The sequence below is a fragment of the Lonchura striata genome, chromosome 11 (genome assembly GCF_050655825.1).
Source record: "Lonchura striata isolate lonStrDom1 chromosome 11, ASM5065582v1, whole genome shotgun sequence".
NCBI classification, from domain to species: domain Eukaryota; kingdom Metazoa; phylum Chordata; class Aves; order Passeriformes; family Estrildidae; genus Lonchura; species Lonchura striata.
Window position 1 is genome coordinate 17670403 of NC_140713.1, and position 14756 is coordinate 17685158.

The window sequence follows — 14756 nt, forward strand, 5'->3', positions numbered from 1 at the left end:
GATGTAGCTGGAGTGGGACAGAGCAAGGAGCAATGTCAGCAGCATGGTTCCCCATCCACTACGGCCATTTCCCTCTGCCCTGCAGGCTTTGGCAAGCAGCTGCCAGCAGGTTGTCCCCAGCAGCACAGGGAGGCTCTTTAATCCCTTTGCAGTGTGGGCTCAGAGAAAGCTTGTGCTAGGTACTCCTCCTTCGAGGGGAACAGTGGTCTCATCTCTGCTGAGTTTGGGTTTGGAGGGGTTTAGGAGAGACAAAGCTGCTCTGATTGCCAGACTCTGTGGCAGAGGACGTGGACAGTTGTTCCCAAACGCACAAGTCAGGGTGAGTTTGCTGCTCTCCACTGAGGCCACGTTGTCATGTATGCTGTATTTATATCATGCTTGATTTCATTTCATATTTTGGTTGGCTTAAATGTTGCTAGGTTTGTATATTAATAAAGAGGCATTTTAACTACTTCTGAATTTTGCTGTTAGTTGTGCAAGACCCTTGTGTGTCAGAATCCAAATGCCCCTGGCTGTCTGGATGGGATCCTGCAGGGACACTAGATTTGTTGAAGGGTCCAGCCCTGGGAGCTGGAGTGAGTTCTGGGCCTGCTACATAACCCTGGGGAAGTCCCTTCCCTGCCTCGGCCTGTATCCACATTCAAAATTATGTCCTTCAACAACTTGTCCATGTCATTCCCTCTGCTGTGGTGGGGCTCAGGGACACGGGCTGCATGGGATGAGAGCCTCTGTTTTAGGGTCCAGGGTGGCTGGGACATGGATATGGGGTCTAGGTGAGCAGTGGCATCACCAACTGTTGGGCTCAAGCCGGAGGGGTTGTGCTGGGGCTCTGCTGCTGGGGACCCAGGCTGGCACAGGGCCAGGTCCTGCTCCAGTGAGGGGATCTTAACCACAGCTGGGGGCTGGCCCAGGAGAGGAGGGGAGAGCAGAACATCTTCTGGGCCCGCCCAGCAACCATCTCATTACCTTTCCCTCCTCTCCTGACACCACCGATGCCCAGGTTTGGGCTCAGGCAAAGGCACAATAGACAGGGCTATCAGAAGAAAATCACCAAGTAGATCTGATGCATGATTTTTATTGACTTAAAAAAAAACCAGTTGGTTTAAGACAGTTGTGTGCAGAAGTACCCATGTACACAGAGGCTACGGGCCAAGCTGCCCACCTGCTCCCAGCCCTAGCTCGGAGCACTGGTCTCTCCTTCTCCCAGTGGGACAGGAGGTGCTCAGATCAGGTACCGTGTGATGCAGACAACCTCTGCCAGGTGGGCCAGCCCGGGCACCTCCTCCCTGCCTGCCCTGCCCGTAGCCTGTGCCTACAGCTCCTCTATGTACAGTACAGTGGTGCGCCGGCCGTGCAGCACGCGCCTGCCCGCGGCCGCCCTGCCGGGGAGACACGAGTGGTCGCGAGTCCTAGTGGGACAGCTTAAATAAAAATAATAATATAATAATAATTAAAACAACAGAGAAAAGGGAAGTAGGGGAAGGAATTTAGCAAAGAAAAAAAATACTGTGAGGGCAGCCAGGAGCTGCAAGCGCGCCTGATGCTGGATGCCAGTACTGTGCTGCCGGAGGGTTTGTACCTGGGTTTGGTACTCAGATTGTCAGGCCTTGCCCTGCTCAGCTGCAACAGGAGCTGGTCCAGCTTCATCTGGCTGGACTGGATTTGGCCAGCCACACTGGATTTGGCCTTTCTAGCCACCAGCGCAGTGGCCTGGATGTGTCCCTCTCTCCCAGCAGCAGTTCCCAGCTAAGATCCAGCGTGGTGCGAAGAAGGAAGTGGGCACAACTGCCAGATACATCGGCCACGTCCCTGCCGCCAGCACGGGCACAGCCGGGCGTCACCGATGGGAGATGGTCAAGGCACTCATTGTTGCTCGTGGTTTTGTGGTTTTTAATCTTCTTCCCCGTAAAAAAAAACCCACGAAACAGAAAAATCAGCAAAAAACACACAGGAAGGTGGAGAGCAGGGCTTGCAGCAGCCTGTGTCCTGTGGCTCAGAGCTGCCTGCACCAGGGCAGCTCCACTTTTACAGATCAAAACCCACCACAAAATTCAGGAGTTTAAATCCCTGTGGACAGAAAAGCTGAATGTCCCCAGCCCGGGAAATTGCCTGCTCCAGGTGACCAACCCACACCCTCGTGTTTCACAATTGAAGAAAAACCTCAAAAAAAAAAAAAAAAAAAAAAAAAGAAAACCCTGAAAAAACAACCAAAGCAAAGTAGAGAAACAGGAAGAGGCTGCTACAGAAAAGTCAGATACAAAAGGGGAAAAAAAGAAAATCTCCAAACCCAAAAAGCCCTACAGTGATTGTTCCTCAAATTAACTATTGCAACCAGCAAGGCAGCATGGGCAGAGCTTCCCCAGATGGGCACTGCCCCACAGCCCCTGCTCCACTCTCAGCACCAGCTGTGCAAGCAGAGGGTCCCTCTCTGGGGGTCTTTTTCCATGGTTGCCTTTTTCTTAAGCTTTTCAGCATCTCCTAAAAGAAAAAACCCACCTGATTGACCTGAAAAAAGTGATTTTAATGACACCTCTGGGGAGGCAGTTTCCTTCAGCATCTCCCCATCCCATGCCATAGGCTACCTGTCCAGCGCAGGAAGTCCTGAGGGCATTGGCCATACCAGACTGGTGTAAACCAAGCGCCACTCTGGCAAAAGGAGCAAAGACTTTGGGATTTCAGCTTCTCACCAGAGCTGTTTAGAGCAACACAAAAGCAAAAGCAGTTCACTCACCCACTAATCTCTGATCTGTTTCTTCCCAGCCTGTAAGCAGAGGAAATCCTGTCTCCTTGACCCTGCTGCATCCCACAACCCCTTGAGGATCCTACAGCTGCTCACAGAGCTCAGCCAGAGTGACCAGGCTGCTGCTCATGTAGGTTTCTTAGCTGCTTCCTGTATGGTCGTTCCTGAAATCTGCCCTTCCCTTCCCCAGTCTTCAGGTAGAAGAGCAGGGATGCTGCACCCCAAAATTGAGATTCCTCTTCATCTCCCTGCACAGCTGTGCCAGCAGTCATCAGCCTGCAGCAGAGTATCAGCAATGGTCGGCTCCCTGAAGCTTCTGGCTCTCCACCACGGATCCATGTGCTGGGACCTGCCTCTGTGCCAGGAGCCTTCTCTGGAGAAACGACGGCATCGGGTGCCCCACGGGAGGGTAAAAGAAAAATACCCAAATGAAAAAAGAAGCAGCTGGTTCCACTGGTGAGGCTGCGCAGCCGCCACAGCTCCCTCAGCCCTCTCGGCCCGGACGCGATGCTCGAGGGGCTCCCCAAAGTCACACGGCTTCGGGGCAGGGGGGTTGTCTTCTTTTAAAAAGAGCAGCATTTGGTTTGACTGTAGAGAGATGCAAGGCGGCCACCCCTGCCGCCTGGTCAGTCGCTGATTGTGTTTATAAATCCTTTCTCAGCTGGGTTTCATCATCATAATAATAATAATTAAAAAAAAGCAAAAAGTCTCCTTTAGCTCTGTACCTGATTGGCTGCTGGAGGCACCAAATACCACCACGGTGGCTCTGTCAGCACTGTGGAACTGCGCTGCCCACACGTGCTCCTTGCCTGAGGCCACCAGGGAGACCCTCACCCTCTGCCCCTGCAGGCAGCAGGACTTGCTGGAGCAGGGAGCCAGAGACTCAGCCCTCAGTTTCCCCGGTAAACCTCGATCTTGCTGGTTTTGGCCAGCATGTCAATGATGTGTGCCTCAAAGTCAGCATCGTGCACCCCCGTCTTCCTGAACTCCCCGGCGTAGCGGTTGTTCTCCCAGTAGTGGTGCCAGTTCCCTCGGCTGTCAGCACCGAACCCAAAGACGTTCACCTGCAGTAGCAAGGGAGGGAGTGAGTCAGAACCCCCCACCAGGCTGGGACACACTTATCTCAGCAACCCCTGCACTGCTGGTGTGATTTTCAAAGGTGCCCATCCTTCTGCACAGCCTTCTCATCCCTCAAGGGTGCCCATCACTGTGGTGTCAGGGAACCATAATGACTGCTGCAGTTTGACCCAAAGCAAATCCACTCCATGCCAACCAGGAGCTGAAAGAGACATCACCCACCTCATCACAGACATGGAGAGCAAAGAAGAGCACCAGCATGCCAGTGGAGGGGTAGCGCCCGTGGTGTTCCGTCCAGCGGTCGTGGATGTACTTGAAGAAGGCAGGATTGTAGATCTGCACCTGGGAGGATAGACCAGGGTCAGCACAGGAGCTCCAGCCACGCTCCCTTTGGCACCAGCACTCGTGAAAGGAGCCCTGGAAACCGTGAGGAATGATGAGGTGACAGGGGCCATGGCCATACAGGTGCTCCTGGCAGCGATAGGGATGAGTCCCACGTACCTTTTCTTTGTCCACACGCAGAAAAGGCTTCACAGGTGCGTATGTGCTGGGAAAAGAGCGGAGAGGCAGCTAAGTTCTTGGGGGTCCCATGCCCCCAACTCCAGCCTGAGTTGCCAAGGGGGGCTCTTGGAGGAAGGAACAAATGAATCCCCACTGCTCACAGGGGAGCTGTCCTCAAGTTAGGTGAGCCACCAGCCTGGTGCTGCCACTGCCCACTGGGTACTTACAACCTGATCTGGCCGGTGGAGAGGGCACTGGCGATCCAGAGCAGGTCCAGGGTTTTGAAGGGCACGAGCACAAAGCTGACGTTGGCGGGCAGGTTCTTGGCACTCTCGGGATACATGAAGTGGTGTGTGGTCCGACCACCCACATCACCCTCAAAGCCCACCGTGGGGGCCTGGTTCATCCTGGGGATAGAGCAGGGAAGATGACACCACTGTCCCAAAGCCCCGTGCCTTTCAGCTGATACGGGTGATCCCCATGAGCTGTTGAATGCTGCCAGGCAGCAGTTTCCCACCCAGGGGAGAGGGCAAGGCTGGACTCACTCCCACTCATCCCAGCACCCGGCGGTGCCAGCATCACCCCATGTCTCTGTGCTGCCCGGGTGGGCAGGTCCCTGGCAGTGCTCTCTGACCCTCACCGCATCACGAAGTCGTGCCCATCGATTTCCGGTCCGTAACCAGAGCCGCGGAGGTTGCCTGAGTTGCCAACCACGGCACAGCGGCGGCAGCGGCGTGGGTCACGGGAGCGGTAGGGATCCTCACCCGGCACGATCTGGAAGAGCTTGCTCAGGACCTCGTGGGTGTTGTGGGACTTGAACTGGGGCTGCAGCATCTGTAAGGAGGGAAGGGGAGCAGGGAGGAATCAGCCAGAGCCCCTTCCTTGGTGGAGGAGGAATCTGTGCCCTCCGCCAGTGCCAGAGCAGATCATGGCACTTCGTCCCTGCACTCACCATCCACCACCTCTGGACGTCGGGCGGTAGGTCCATGTTCTCCTTGGTCCACACTGGGGACACGGTGGCGTCATAGCGCCCATCAAACCAGTCGGTGGCTCCGGGCTCCTCGGCCGGGCAGCGGCGGCAGGAGCAGCCCCGGGGGTACGGCCCCCCTTTGCTGAGCCGCTGCATCCCGGCATAGCCGGGCACCAGCTTCACGCGGTGGATGCCGCCCAGCCCGCCGGGGTCCAGGTAGGCGATGCTGTGGTGGGAGTAGGTGAAGAGGAGGGACATGACGAAGACGAGCAGGAAGGCGGTCGAGAGGAAGCAGAAGCGCAACGAGCACTTCATGGTCGTCGGGTGGCTGAGCCGGGGACGGCGCCCGCTCCGGCACAGGGCGCGGGCATAGGGCGCGGGAGGGCGTCAGCCGGCCAGCGAGGCTCCCTGCAGGAACGAGCGCGGTAACTCCCTGCGGTGGCGGGGCGGGGAGGGGAATAGAGCCTCCCAGGCCCCACCGCACCGGGCTCCTACCTGCTGGGCTGCAGCTTTCCATCCGCGGTGTCCGGCCGCGGCGAGGGCCCCCGGTGGCTCCGCGTGCGGGGCAGGGAGCATCTGCGGAGGGGTCCGGCACAGCCCGGCCTCAGCCGCGGCACCGCGCCCCGGCGGCTCCTCCGGGTCCCGGCCCCGGCTGGCGCTCAGCTGCGACGGTGCTCATCGTCCCCGGGGCTTAGCTGGTCCGCTGGCACGCCTGGCTCGGGAACGCGGCCACCACCACGCCGGCCTGGAGAGAAGGGGACTGCGGGTCAAGGAGTGGCGATACAGACAGCAGAGAGGGGCTGCGCCGAGCAGGCGGAGGGTGCTGGGGGCTGAGCACTTTATTCCCCTCTGAACGCCCCAAAATGCCTCCCAGCCCGTCCCAGGCACGGGGCGGCGGGGTACGAGCCATACCCGAAGGCGCACGGTACGCAGGGAGCTGGGATGCCGGCATCGCTATCCGCGCCTGGGGAACTCGCGGCAGCTCCCGGACTGTGCCCTCCCTGTCTCCGCCAGACAAAGGCTCAGCCATGAACTCGCCTCCGGAGCGAACAAGCGGCTCCTTTCTGTAGGCTAAATTCTCCTTCTCTATCACGCCATAAGCAGCCCCTCCAAAGTCTCCACGCCGGCTGCCGCCGCCGCCGAGACAGCCGGGGAACAGCCGGGAAACAGTGAGGAAACAGCCGGAAAACAGCGGGGAACAGCCGGGAAAGAACCGGGAAACAGTGAGGAAACAGCCGGGGAACAGCCGCTCCGCAGCCTGACGGGCACCCCGGGGACGGACGCCGGGACTGTCCCCCCCGAGTGGCAGCGTCCCTTGGGAAGGTCACTCGCTCGCTCGTGATCCTGGAGGGTAAAAATAGCCAGGGCAGAGGTGCTGGCGCCTGCGCCGGGAAGAGGCGGGAGGAGCGGCCAAGCCCCCCGAGCAGGGGGTGGGCAAAGCCAGACAGCGCTCCTTGGCCAAAAAAAAAAAAAAACCACAAAAAAACCCAAAAAAAACCCCGAAAATCCCTTTTTAACCCAGTCACTGAGCTGGAGCAGGATCCAGAATCCCAGGGGTTTGGAGACATGACCTCTCCTCCAGGGCTTTTTGGGGAGGAGGTGACCCTGCCCCAAGGCAAAACCCTGCAGAGGCATCACCTCCACGGCTCAGCCCTGTTAAGCCGGTGCCGAGGCCGGCAGCAGTAATTAGAAGCTGGTAGGCTCCACGATGCTTCTTCCCTAGGAAAAAAAAAACATCTCCTGGAAGACGCTGGCTTGCTTTCCAGGAATAGACTGCTAAGCCCCCAAAAACCTCCTTGTTGGGATGGGAGGAGAACATGGACCCCAAAGGCTCCCCCAGCGCATTGCACTGCCAGGCATGGACACCTCCTGTCAAACCATTAACCCCCTGTCAAATATTTGTTCAGGTGGGGACAGTCTTTAAAGGAAAGAGCCAAAAACTGAAGGCACATCCTGGTTCAGGTATTTTCCGGGGCTCTGGCAGGGAATTTTAACACGCCTACATGACACATGCATGGCCAGCAGTGACTGCAATCAGCTTCCTTGGTCTGCTGCCAGCGGAAAAAGCAGAGTGGTTGTTAAACAGAAGGTTTTTGCATTTAGGGGGTTTGAGATAAAGCCAGTAAAAAGCTATAACACCCCCCGCACTCCAGATGCAAAACGCTGGAAAGATTCGTAGGTAAAAGGAAATTTTGGGGATTTCTTCAGCTATAATATGGCACGGCCACCAAGCAGGATGGGCTAATGCCCCTCCCCTGCTCCCGCTGCTTACCATCCCACGGGGCTTTTTAAAGGCTAAAGGAAATGAGCTATCACGTGCTTGTGTTATTTTTGTTCCTGGTGAAAGGGGGAAAATCCCTTTCCGGCTCCCCAGCCCAGCCTGGTCCTCTGTGATGAATCCCAGCCCTGACACCATCTGGAGCACATTTTGTACGGCCCCCATTCTGGGGCCCCTCCTGGAGCTGCCCCCGACCACAGCGCGGGGGGGGAAAACCCCCCTCCAGCCCAGCTCATGTGTGGAAAAGAAGTCTTAAATCCCAGCGGCTGGTTTGAGTCATCATTTTCCTAGCAGGAGCTGGCAGCTATTTTTCCATCTGCACTGGTCCTTACAGCCCCCAGCAGGGACAGGGCACCCACACATACAAACATTCCCCAGCAACATCCATGCCCTCCCTGCCCAATCCTAATCCAACCCACCTCCACAAATAAAACCCCACTTGCAGGAGCTTTTTGCACTTGGATGTTTCCTTCTTAAAATAATAAGGGATTTCAGGATTTATTTTGTGGTGAGCAAGCTTGGCAACTCATCGATGCCACTAAATACTCTTCCATTCCCAAATTCATCCCCAGGATCCTAAATTGCCTCCTGAGGACCATGTACTCATTAAACACAAGTTTCTTTTTGATTGCAGGAGATAACGAAGCGAGGCTATTAAAAGGTCCTGGCAAATTGCTCTGCTGCTTTTACAGGTGGATGTTTTTTTCTAATCATATAATCTTTCATTTCAGGATGAATGCTGGAGTGATGTGACCAACAGCCCCAGGGCCTGGAGGATGCCTACCCCTTCCCTGCCAGAAAAAACACCATAGACGCATCCCCACTCAGCATCTTTAGGTCTTGTTGGCTTTGTTTGATCATTTCTAAGATATCCTGGGGTTGTTGGCATGAATTTCCATGCCAGTAAATGTCAGGGTGGGCAAAGGAAGGAGCCAATCCTGGGAGATGGGATGTCACCATGTTTGGGGCAGGGAGAGAAGGGGAGTAGAGGAGCAGTGGCAGCATTGTGTGCACTGGCTGCAGTGCAGGAGCAGGAGCATTGTCTGCACTGGCTCATGCTCATATGCTCTTCCCAGGGATGAATGGTCCAAAAATTCTCCCTGGAGCCTTTGGGAAATGCCACCCTGCGTGGCCAGGTGCTCCTCATCCCATAATCCCTGTGCAGAGACATCACTTCTGCCACCACCAAACCATTGACTGGGTGGTAGAGTGGTGCATGGCCCTTGCAGGTGGAGGAAGCACACAGGGCCTCCTTGGACTGGACTGGCATCTCTGTCATGGGTGGAAAACCTGAGAATTAGGGTTGGGTTTTTTGGCAGGGAAGGAGCACATCTGAGTCGAGTTTTCTCCCACCTCCTTCAGTGCCAGACAGAAACAGCGAGTAGTGACCTGTCCTTGTTTCAGGCACAACTTCAGTGAGCAGGATTCCTACAAAAAGTCATAAAACCATTCCAATTTCTTTTTGCCCATGGCCCAAGCACTGCCAGAGGCTGCAGCCCCCAGGCAGAGTGCCGAGGAGCTGCTTGCCCCCGTGGGGCCGTCAGCTCGCGTTAGCTTGGAACAGCGAGCGGGAACTGCCGGGGGCAGCGCGGGAAGGGACGATAGCCTGTCCCTCTGTATCACTGGGTTTCCAAAGCCAGAGCAAGGCTTGGCGACAAAAGTGCACTTAATTAAGAAGGTTCTTCTTTCCTGCTTTTTTCCCTTTGAATTTTTTTCCCTCCCTGGAAGCTGGATGGGAGAGGGAGCAGACCCGGTGTTGGCACAAGGATGTTTCTCCCTGCCATGGGGTGATGCCGTGAAGAACTGATGGCCAGCAGTAGACAAGCACCAGGTATTAAGAGAAGAAGCCAATTTCATGCATTAAGCCATCACCACATCCCGACAGCAACGAGGACCTGGTAACTAATTCTTCATCCTTTTAATTAATCATACTCCTATCAGCCAGCTCAATCAGCTAATGGAGCCAAGTTAATTGGGTTTCCCATGTTTTAAACCCTACTCGCGCCCCTGGCTGCCAATGGCAGCAGTTCCAGCCTTTCCTTGTCTCTGGCCTCCAGAGGGGTTATTTCGGTCTCATCCCTCAGCACTGGGATAGGGCCAGGAAAAAGCATGGAGGCCAAATCTCCACCACAGAGCTGAGATGGAGCCAGCCACACTGAGGCCATTTCCTATGGGATTTAGGGGCACAGAAGTGGGAAACAGAATGGAATGCTCCCAGCCTTGCTGGTAGATGGGCCTGTAGGGACTGGTCCAATAGCATCCCAAGCCCCTTGGCTCAACCACAGTGTGACCCTCAAGGAACTGCACCAGCCTGAGCACCCTGTGCTGCTCAGTGGAACAATGCTGGGTGGGCACTCTCCCCCCAAAACTCACACTGGCAGAAGCAGCCAAGGCAGATGCCTGTCCCTGCAGCTCCCATTGGGACCACCCAGCCACATGTACCAGCCTGTGTGGCTGATGTCCCTGAGCATTCTCCAGTGCCATTTCCCCCACCCTCTGCCAGCCACTCTGGGTCTCCCCAGGGGGAACAAGGGACCCTGCACTCCAGGGGTGTTGATAAGCTCAAGGCCATGCTCACAGCATGACCTTGTCACACTCAGCTCCCTGTGCCAGGAGCAGCAGCTCCCTCCTTGAGGCAGGACAGGCAGGGAGGGGAATGGGATTCTCCCTCCTAATCCTGAATGCCTGTGGAATTGAGAGGCAGAGACAGCCCAGCTGCTCTGCACCTCAAGCACCCACCCCAGAACCCCCAGTTTTCATCATCTGCCTCAGTTTGCACCAACTCAAGTACCAGCATCTCAAGTACCACACAGCTGGGTACCACTGAACCCCAGGGCAAGCACCACCACACCAGGTGCCACCAAAGCTGTCCCACGAAGCAGCCAGGTTTGGCCAACCAACCCAGCAGAACAGAGGAGGCAGAGCCCAAGGTTTACCACCCACCCCTGCCTACTCCTCTCTCCCATCCTTGCCCCAGCTCCCTGTGCAAAGCCATCTGGTCCCATGGGGAGACAGCTCCCCACTGCTGGCCACATTTCTGTCTCATCCTCCCACAGCTGCAGGCTGGGGTCAGCAGGGTCTGCCTAGTCCCCATCCCCCTTCCTGCCTGCTACAGCAGGGCTGCACCCCACAGACACCCCTGAACCAGCCTCCCTGCAGCCTCAGCTGCCTGTGAAGATGTGGTCACAGCAGACACACTCCCCAGGAAGGGCAGGGCGCCCGCTCTCCTTTCACCACCAGCATCCGCAGCTGCCAGCAGCACCCTGAGCCTCCCCACCGGCTGGGAAGGAACCACTTCCCCTCCACCACTGCTGCTGTTTTTACCAGCCTGGACCAGTTAGGTTCATGCCTGATGCCTCACCAGGAAAATATGTGCAGGAGTGCAGGACAGGCGGATGCTGCAGCAGGAGGCGCCGCTGTGGGCTGTGGCCCTGTGCCCGGGGAAGGCGAGCTGGGACACGGAGCCCCCCTCACTTTCCCGTCTTCCTTCCTGGATCTCACCTGCCCCGAGGGTCGGAGGCGGTGGAAAACCAAAGGTTCTCCTTTGGCTTTCGAGGGCTGGTTGATGGGTGCTGTACCCACAGCTGCCCTCTCTGCCCCGGGGAGCAACCCAAACCGAGAACTGCAACCTCGGCACACGCTGCGGGTGGCCCCATGAAGCCACCCTGGGTTGCTCCGCCTGCGGGCAGCACCGAGAGGACGTTGAACGCGTTAGGGAAATTGCACCTATGAGATTTCATTGCAAGGAAGTTACGAAAGGCTCCCCAGGCCGGAGGGCATCAATCCCAGCACAGCCCAGTTACAGCCAAGAACTCCCATTAAATGTAAAATTAGAGCAGTTCCACTGGCGAGAGCCCTTGACTTCTCTCCACTAGCTGGGGCCCTGCTCAGACACCTGGGGAGAAGGGGGAGCATTTGCAGCTTCCTAATTAGCCCAATTACTGCTGCAGATCAAAAGTCCTTTGCTGGGGACATGGTTGTACCCGGAGCAAAGTGACTGCAGCTTGTTCTGGTTTCCCAAGAGCAACTTTGAGGGTGTTATTTTAGAGCTCAAACACTGAACTTTTTCCCATTCCATAAGGAAGAAAAAAAATCTATACACACACACACACACATATATAAATTTTTATATGCATTCATCACTCATCCATGTGCAGTTTTGGGGGTATCTTTGGGAACTTTGCCTTGGAGCTGGGACCCAAATCCCTTGCACTTTCCAAGAAAAGCTTTTGGAAGATGCCAGTGGCAAAGCCGAGAGATACCCCGGAGCCCAGCAGGGCAGGGAGGGGAGGTTCCCAGCCTCTCCCATCACATCCCATCCCCGCGGGGTCAGGTGGGCTCTGATAAATCCTGGCTCATGAAGAAGCATTGAAGCCGCCCAAGCCACTGGAGAGCAATTAGCAGCTTGCAATCGTGCAAAAAATTAAATGCAACGGGAAGATATTAAAGCCATAGAGCTGCCGGGACCTCGGCGTGCCAAACTGGGCGGCATCCGGCGTGCCGAGAGCCCGCAGCAAAACCACCGAGCCCTCAGTGCCATCGGAGCCTTTCCCCAAAAAGCGGCAGTTTGGAGCTTGTTTGGGCAGGAAAATTCAAGCGTTCCCGCAGCATGCGGCAGCGGGGGCTCTCCGTGCCTGCCTCCGGCGCCGGCGGGGCGTGGGCGGCGAGCGGAGCGCTCCCGAGGACCGCCATGAGCTCCCCGAGCAGAGGGAAGCGCTTTGGACGGGCAGCTGCCGCACACAGCCGGCAGCGGGGCCGCTGCCGCTGCCAGATGGGGACTGACAGACAGACAGACGGACGGACAGACGGACGGACAGACGGGCACGCGCGCCGGGGCGGGCGGCGGGCAAGGCACCCCCAGCCCAACCCTCCCTGCTGAGGCCGCGACTTTTGCTTCTGACAGAAGGGGAAGAAAAGGGAAGAAAGGGAAAACAAAGCCCAAAGCGTTGAGGAACTTCCCGTTGGCGCTCACCGCCTTGGCCACGATGTGGCCGGGGCGGCTGCTCAGGGCTAGGAAAAGGAGAGCCCGAGACAATGCAGGGTAAACCAGCTTTCAGCAGCTCAGAGCCCACACGTCTTCCTGGAGGAGGCTCAGCAAGTTTTGGGGTTTGGTGTGGTTTGGTTCCCCCAGCCACGTTTTATGATTGTTGGCAGCAAGGCGGGGATGTGGCCCTTCCTCCAGTCTGAGCTTGCATGCTGCCCAAGTGACATCCTCCCCCCAATATTTTCCTGTTGGCATGGGAAGCCCTCACTCTAGGGAAGTATTTGGGAGCTTTGGAATAAGTGCTCTGACTCCGCAGGTGGAGCCTGAGCAAAACCTTGCCTTCCCCCTGAGCTAGCAGCACTTAAGCCCCCGGCATATATGGGGACCCCTTGAATCGCCAGGCCCTGAAATAGGGCTCTGGTATCAATCCCTCTCTGGCAGATGTGCTTCAGCCAGGGAAACAACCTAAAACAATGGGACAGGCACGCCCATAAGGTCTCACACCAGTGCCCACCTTAGTGCCCCCACACACACAAAGAAGCAGGCAAAGGACATCCCCTGCTCGGTGACACAGTTTTCTGCCCCGTCCCCAGGGACGCTCAGGCTGTTTGTGAAATCCTGGCTGCCACTACCCATGCAATGGATGCCGTGTGTCACGCAGCCATGTGTCACACTGCTGCTGAGGGACCCTGCACACTGGCACTGGTGGGGACTGGGGCCACTCGCAGCCAGCCCTCCCACCCTGATCCTCCGGCGCTGCCCTCAAGATCCCAGGGCACACGGCTGGAGGGGAGCAGCCCCAGCCCCAGCCCCGACACCCCGGCATCTTCCCCTGGCGAGCACATCCTGCCGGGCAGCACCCTGGGGCTGCTCCCCGGGCTGACACCGCGGCTGGGGCCAGCACATCCTGGGGACGGCACCGCAGGGCCCGGGCCAGCATTCCGGACCAGCGGAACCTCCTGGTCTGAGCCCAATGCAACCCGGGTGGATGCTCCCGGCAGCCAGCAACCAGCACCGGGAGCAGCGCCCAGAACCCGGACCCGCACCCCGGACAGGGGCAGCACATCCCAGGGCTGTTCAGCACCCACTGCATCCCGGGCGGACACTCCCAACCCCGAGACCTGCACCCAGCCCCGGGACCAGCAACCGGGACCACCACACCGGGGATGAACCCCACGCATCCCGTGTGGGTGCCCCCGAGGCCGGCTCCCAGCACCGGGACCAGCCTGCAGCAGCGGGGCAGCTCCCGGCCGGGCTCCCCCGCCGCCGCCCGCTCCCCGCCGCCTCCCCGGGACCGGCATCCCGAGCCGAGCCGGGCCGTGCCCGCATCCCCCGCCTCGGGCCCGCTCTCCGCCGCGGTACCTGGCTCAGCGCCGGCATGGCCCCGCCGCCGGGCTCACCCGGGCCCCGCCGCCACCGCCCTCCGCGCCGTGCGGAGCCGTGCCGTGCCGTGCCGCGCCGCGCGGGCGGGGGGGAGGGGGGCGGACGGGCCCTGCAGGCTGGGAGATGTAGTCCTGGGCCGCTCGACGGGGCTTGTGGGACTTGTAGGAGGCGAGCGGGACCGCCTGCGCCCACTCCCCCACCGGCATTTCGGGAATCTACCCCCGTGCCCAGCCCGGGACTCACCCCGGCACCACCCAGCCCGGTGCCCAGCATCGGCATCCCCGGTACTCAGCCACCAGGATTCACCCCGGTACCCACTCGGCTCATCGGTAGCCCCCTGAACATCCCCGGCACCCACTGCGATACCCAGCTCGGTACCACCCCAGTACCCACCCGGCATCTCCGAGCATCGGCACCCCGGCAGCCATCCCCCGTTATCCATCCCGGTATCCGCCCGGCGCGCTGGCAACTCCCGCCACCGTCTCTGGTACCCGCCCCGGGACGCACCCCAGTGCATCGACACCCCCCAGTTCCCACCCCGATCGCACCCCAGCACCCACCGGGCATCCATCCTGACAACCCACCGGGAACCGACACCAGCGCCCGGGCGCCCCTTCTCTCTGCAGAGAACCAGCCCTGCGGGCAGCCGGACTCATGACAGGGGTGACGCAGGGCACCTCGGGGTACGCACCGCCGCCGAAACCCATTTGAGGGCAGAAAGCATCAAATCCCCATTCCCGCTTTGAAAGCCCCCCGGGATGGGGGAAAGGGGGCAGCAGCACAAGGGTGCGCTGTGCCTTTAAGGGGTCCCTGCCCGGCCGCG

At 58.4% G+C, this 14756-nt stretch overlaps 2 protein-coding genes across 2 annotated transcripts; both read right to left on the bottom strand.

Annotated features, from left to right (window-relative positions):
- Positions 1–1059: 1059 nt before the first annotated feature.
- Positions 1060–5936, bottom strand: ST3GAL2 (ST3 beta-galactoside alpha-2,3-sialyltransferase 2). Its single transcript, XM_077786344.2, has 7 exons — positions 5784–5936; positions 5271–5696; positions 4959–5152; positions 4546–4725; positions 4319–4364; positions 4040–4159; positions 1060–3804 (listed from the first exon to the last, which is right to left on the bottom strand). Exons 2-7 carry the CDS (start codon positions 5601–5603, stop codon positions 3631–3633), a joined length of 1047 nt encoding a protein of 348 aa, XP_077642470.2. The 5' UTR covers positions 5604–5696; positions 5784–5936; the 3' UTR covers positions 1060–3630.
- On the bottom strand, positions 5896–14341 carry LOC146766432 (uncharacterized). Its single transcript, XM_085589708.1, has 2 exons — positions 13913–14341; positions 5896–6033 (listed from the first exon to the last, which is right to left on the bottom strand). Exons 1-2 carry the CDS (start codon positions 14210–14212, stop codon positions 5980–5982), a joined length of 354 nt encoding a protein of 117 aa, XP_085445834.1. The 5' UTR covers positions 14213–14341; the 3' UTR covers positions 5896–5979.
- Positions 14342–14756: the final 415 nt, after the last annotated feature.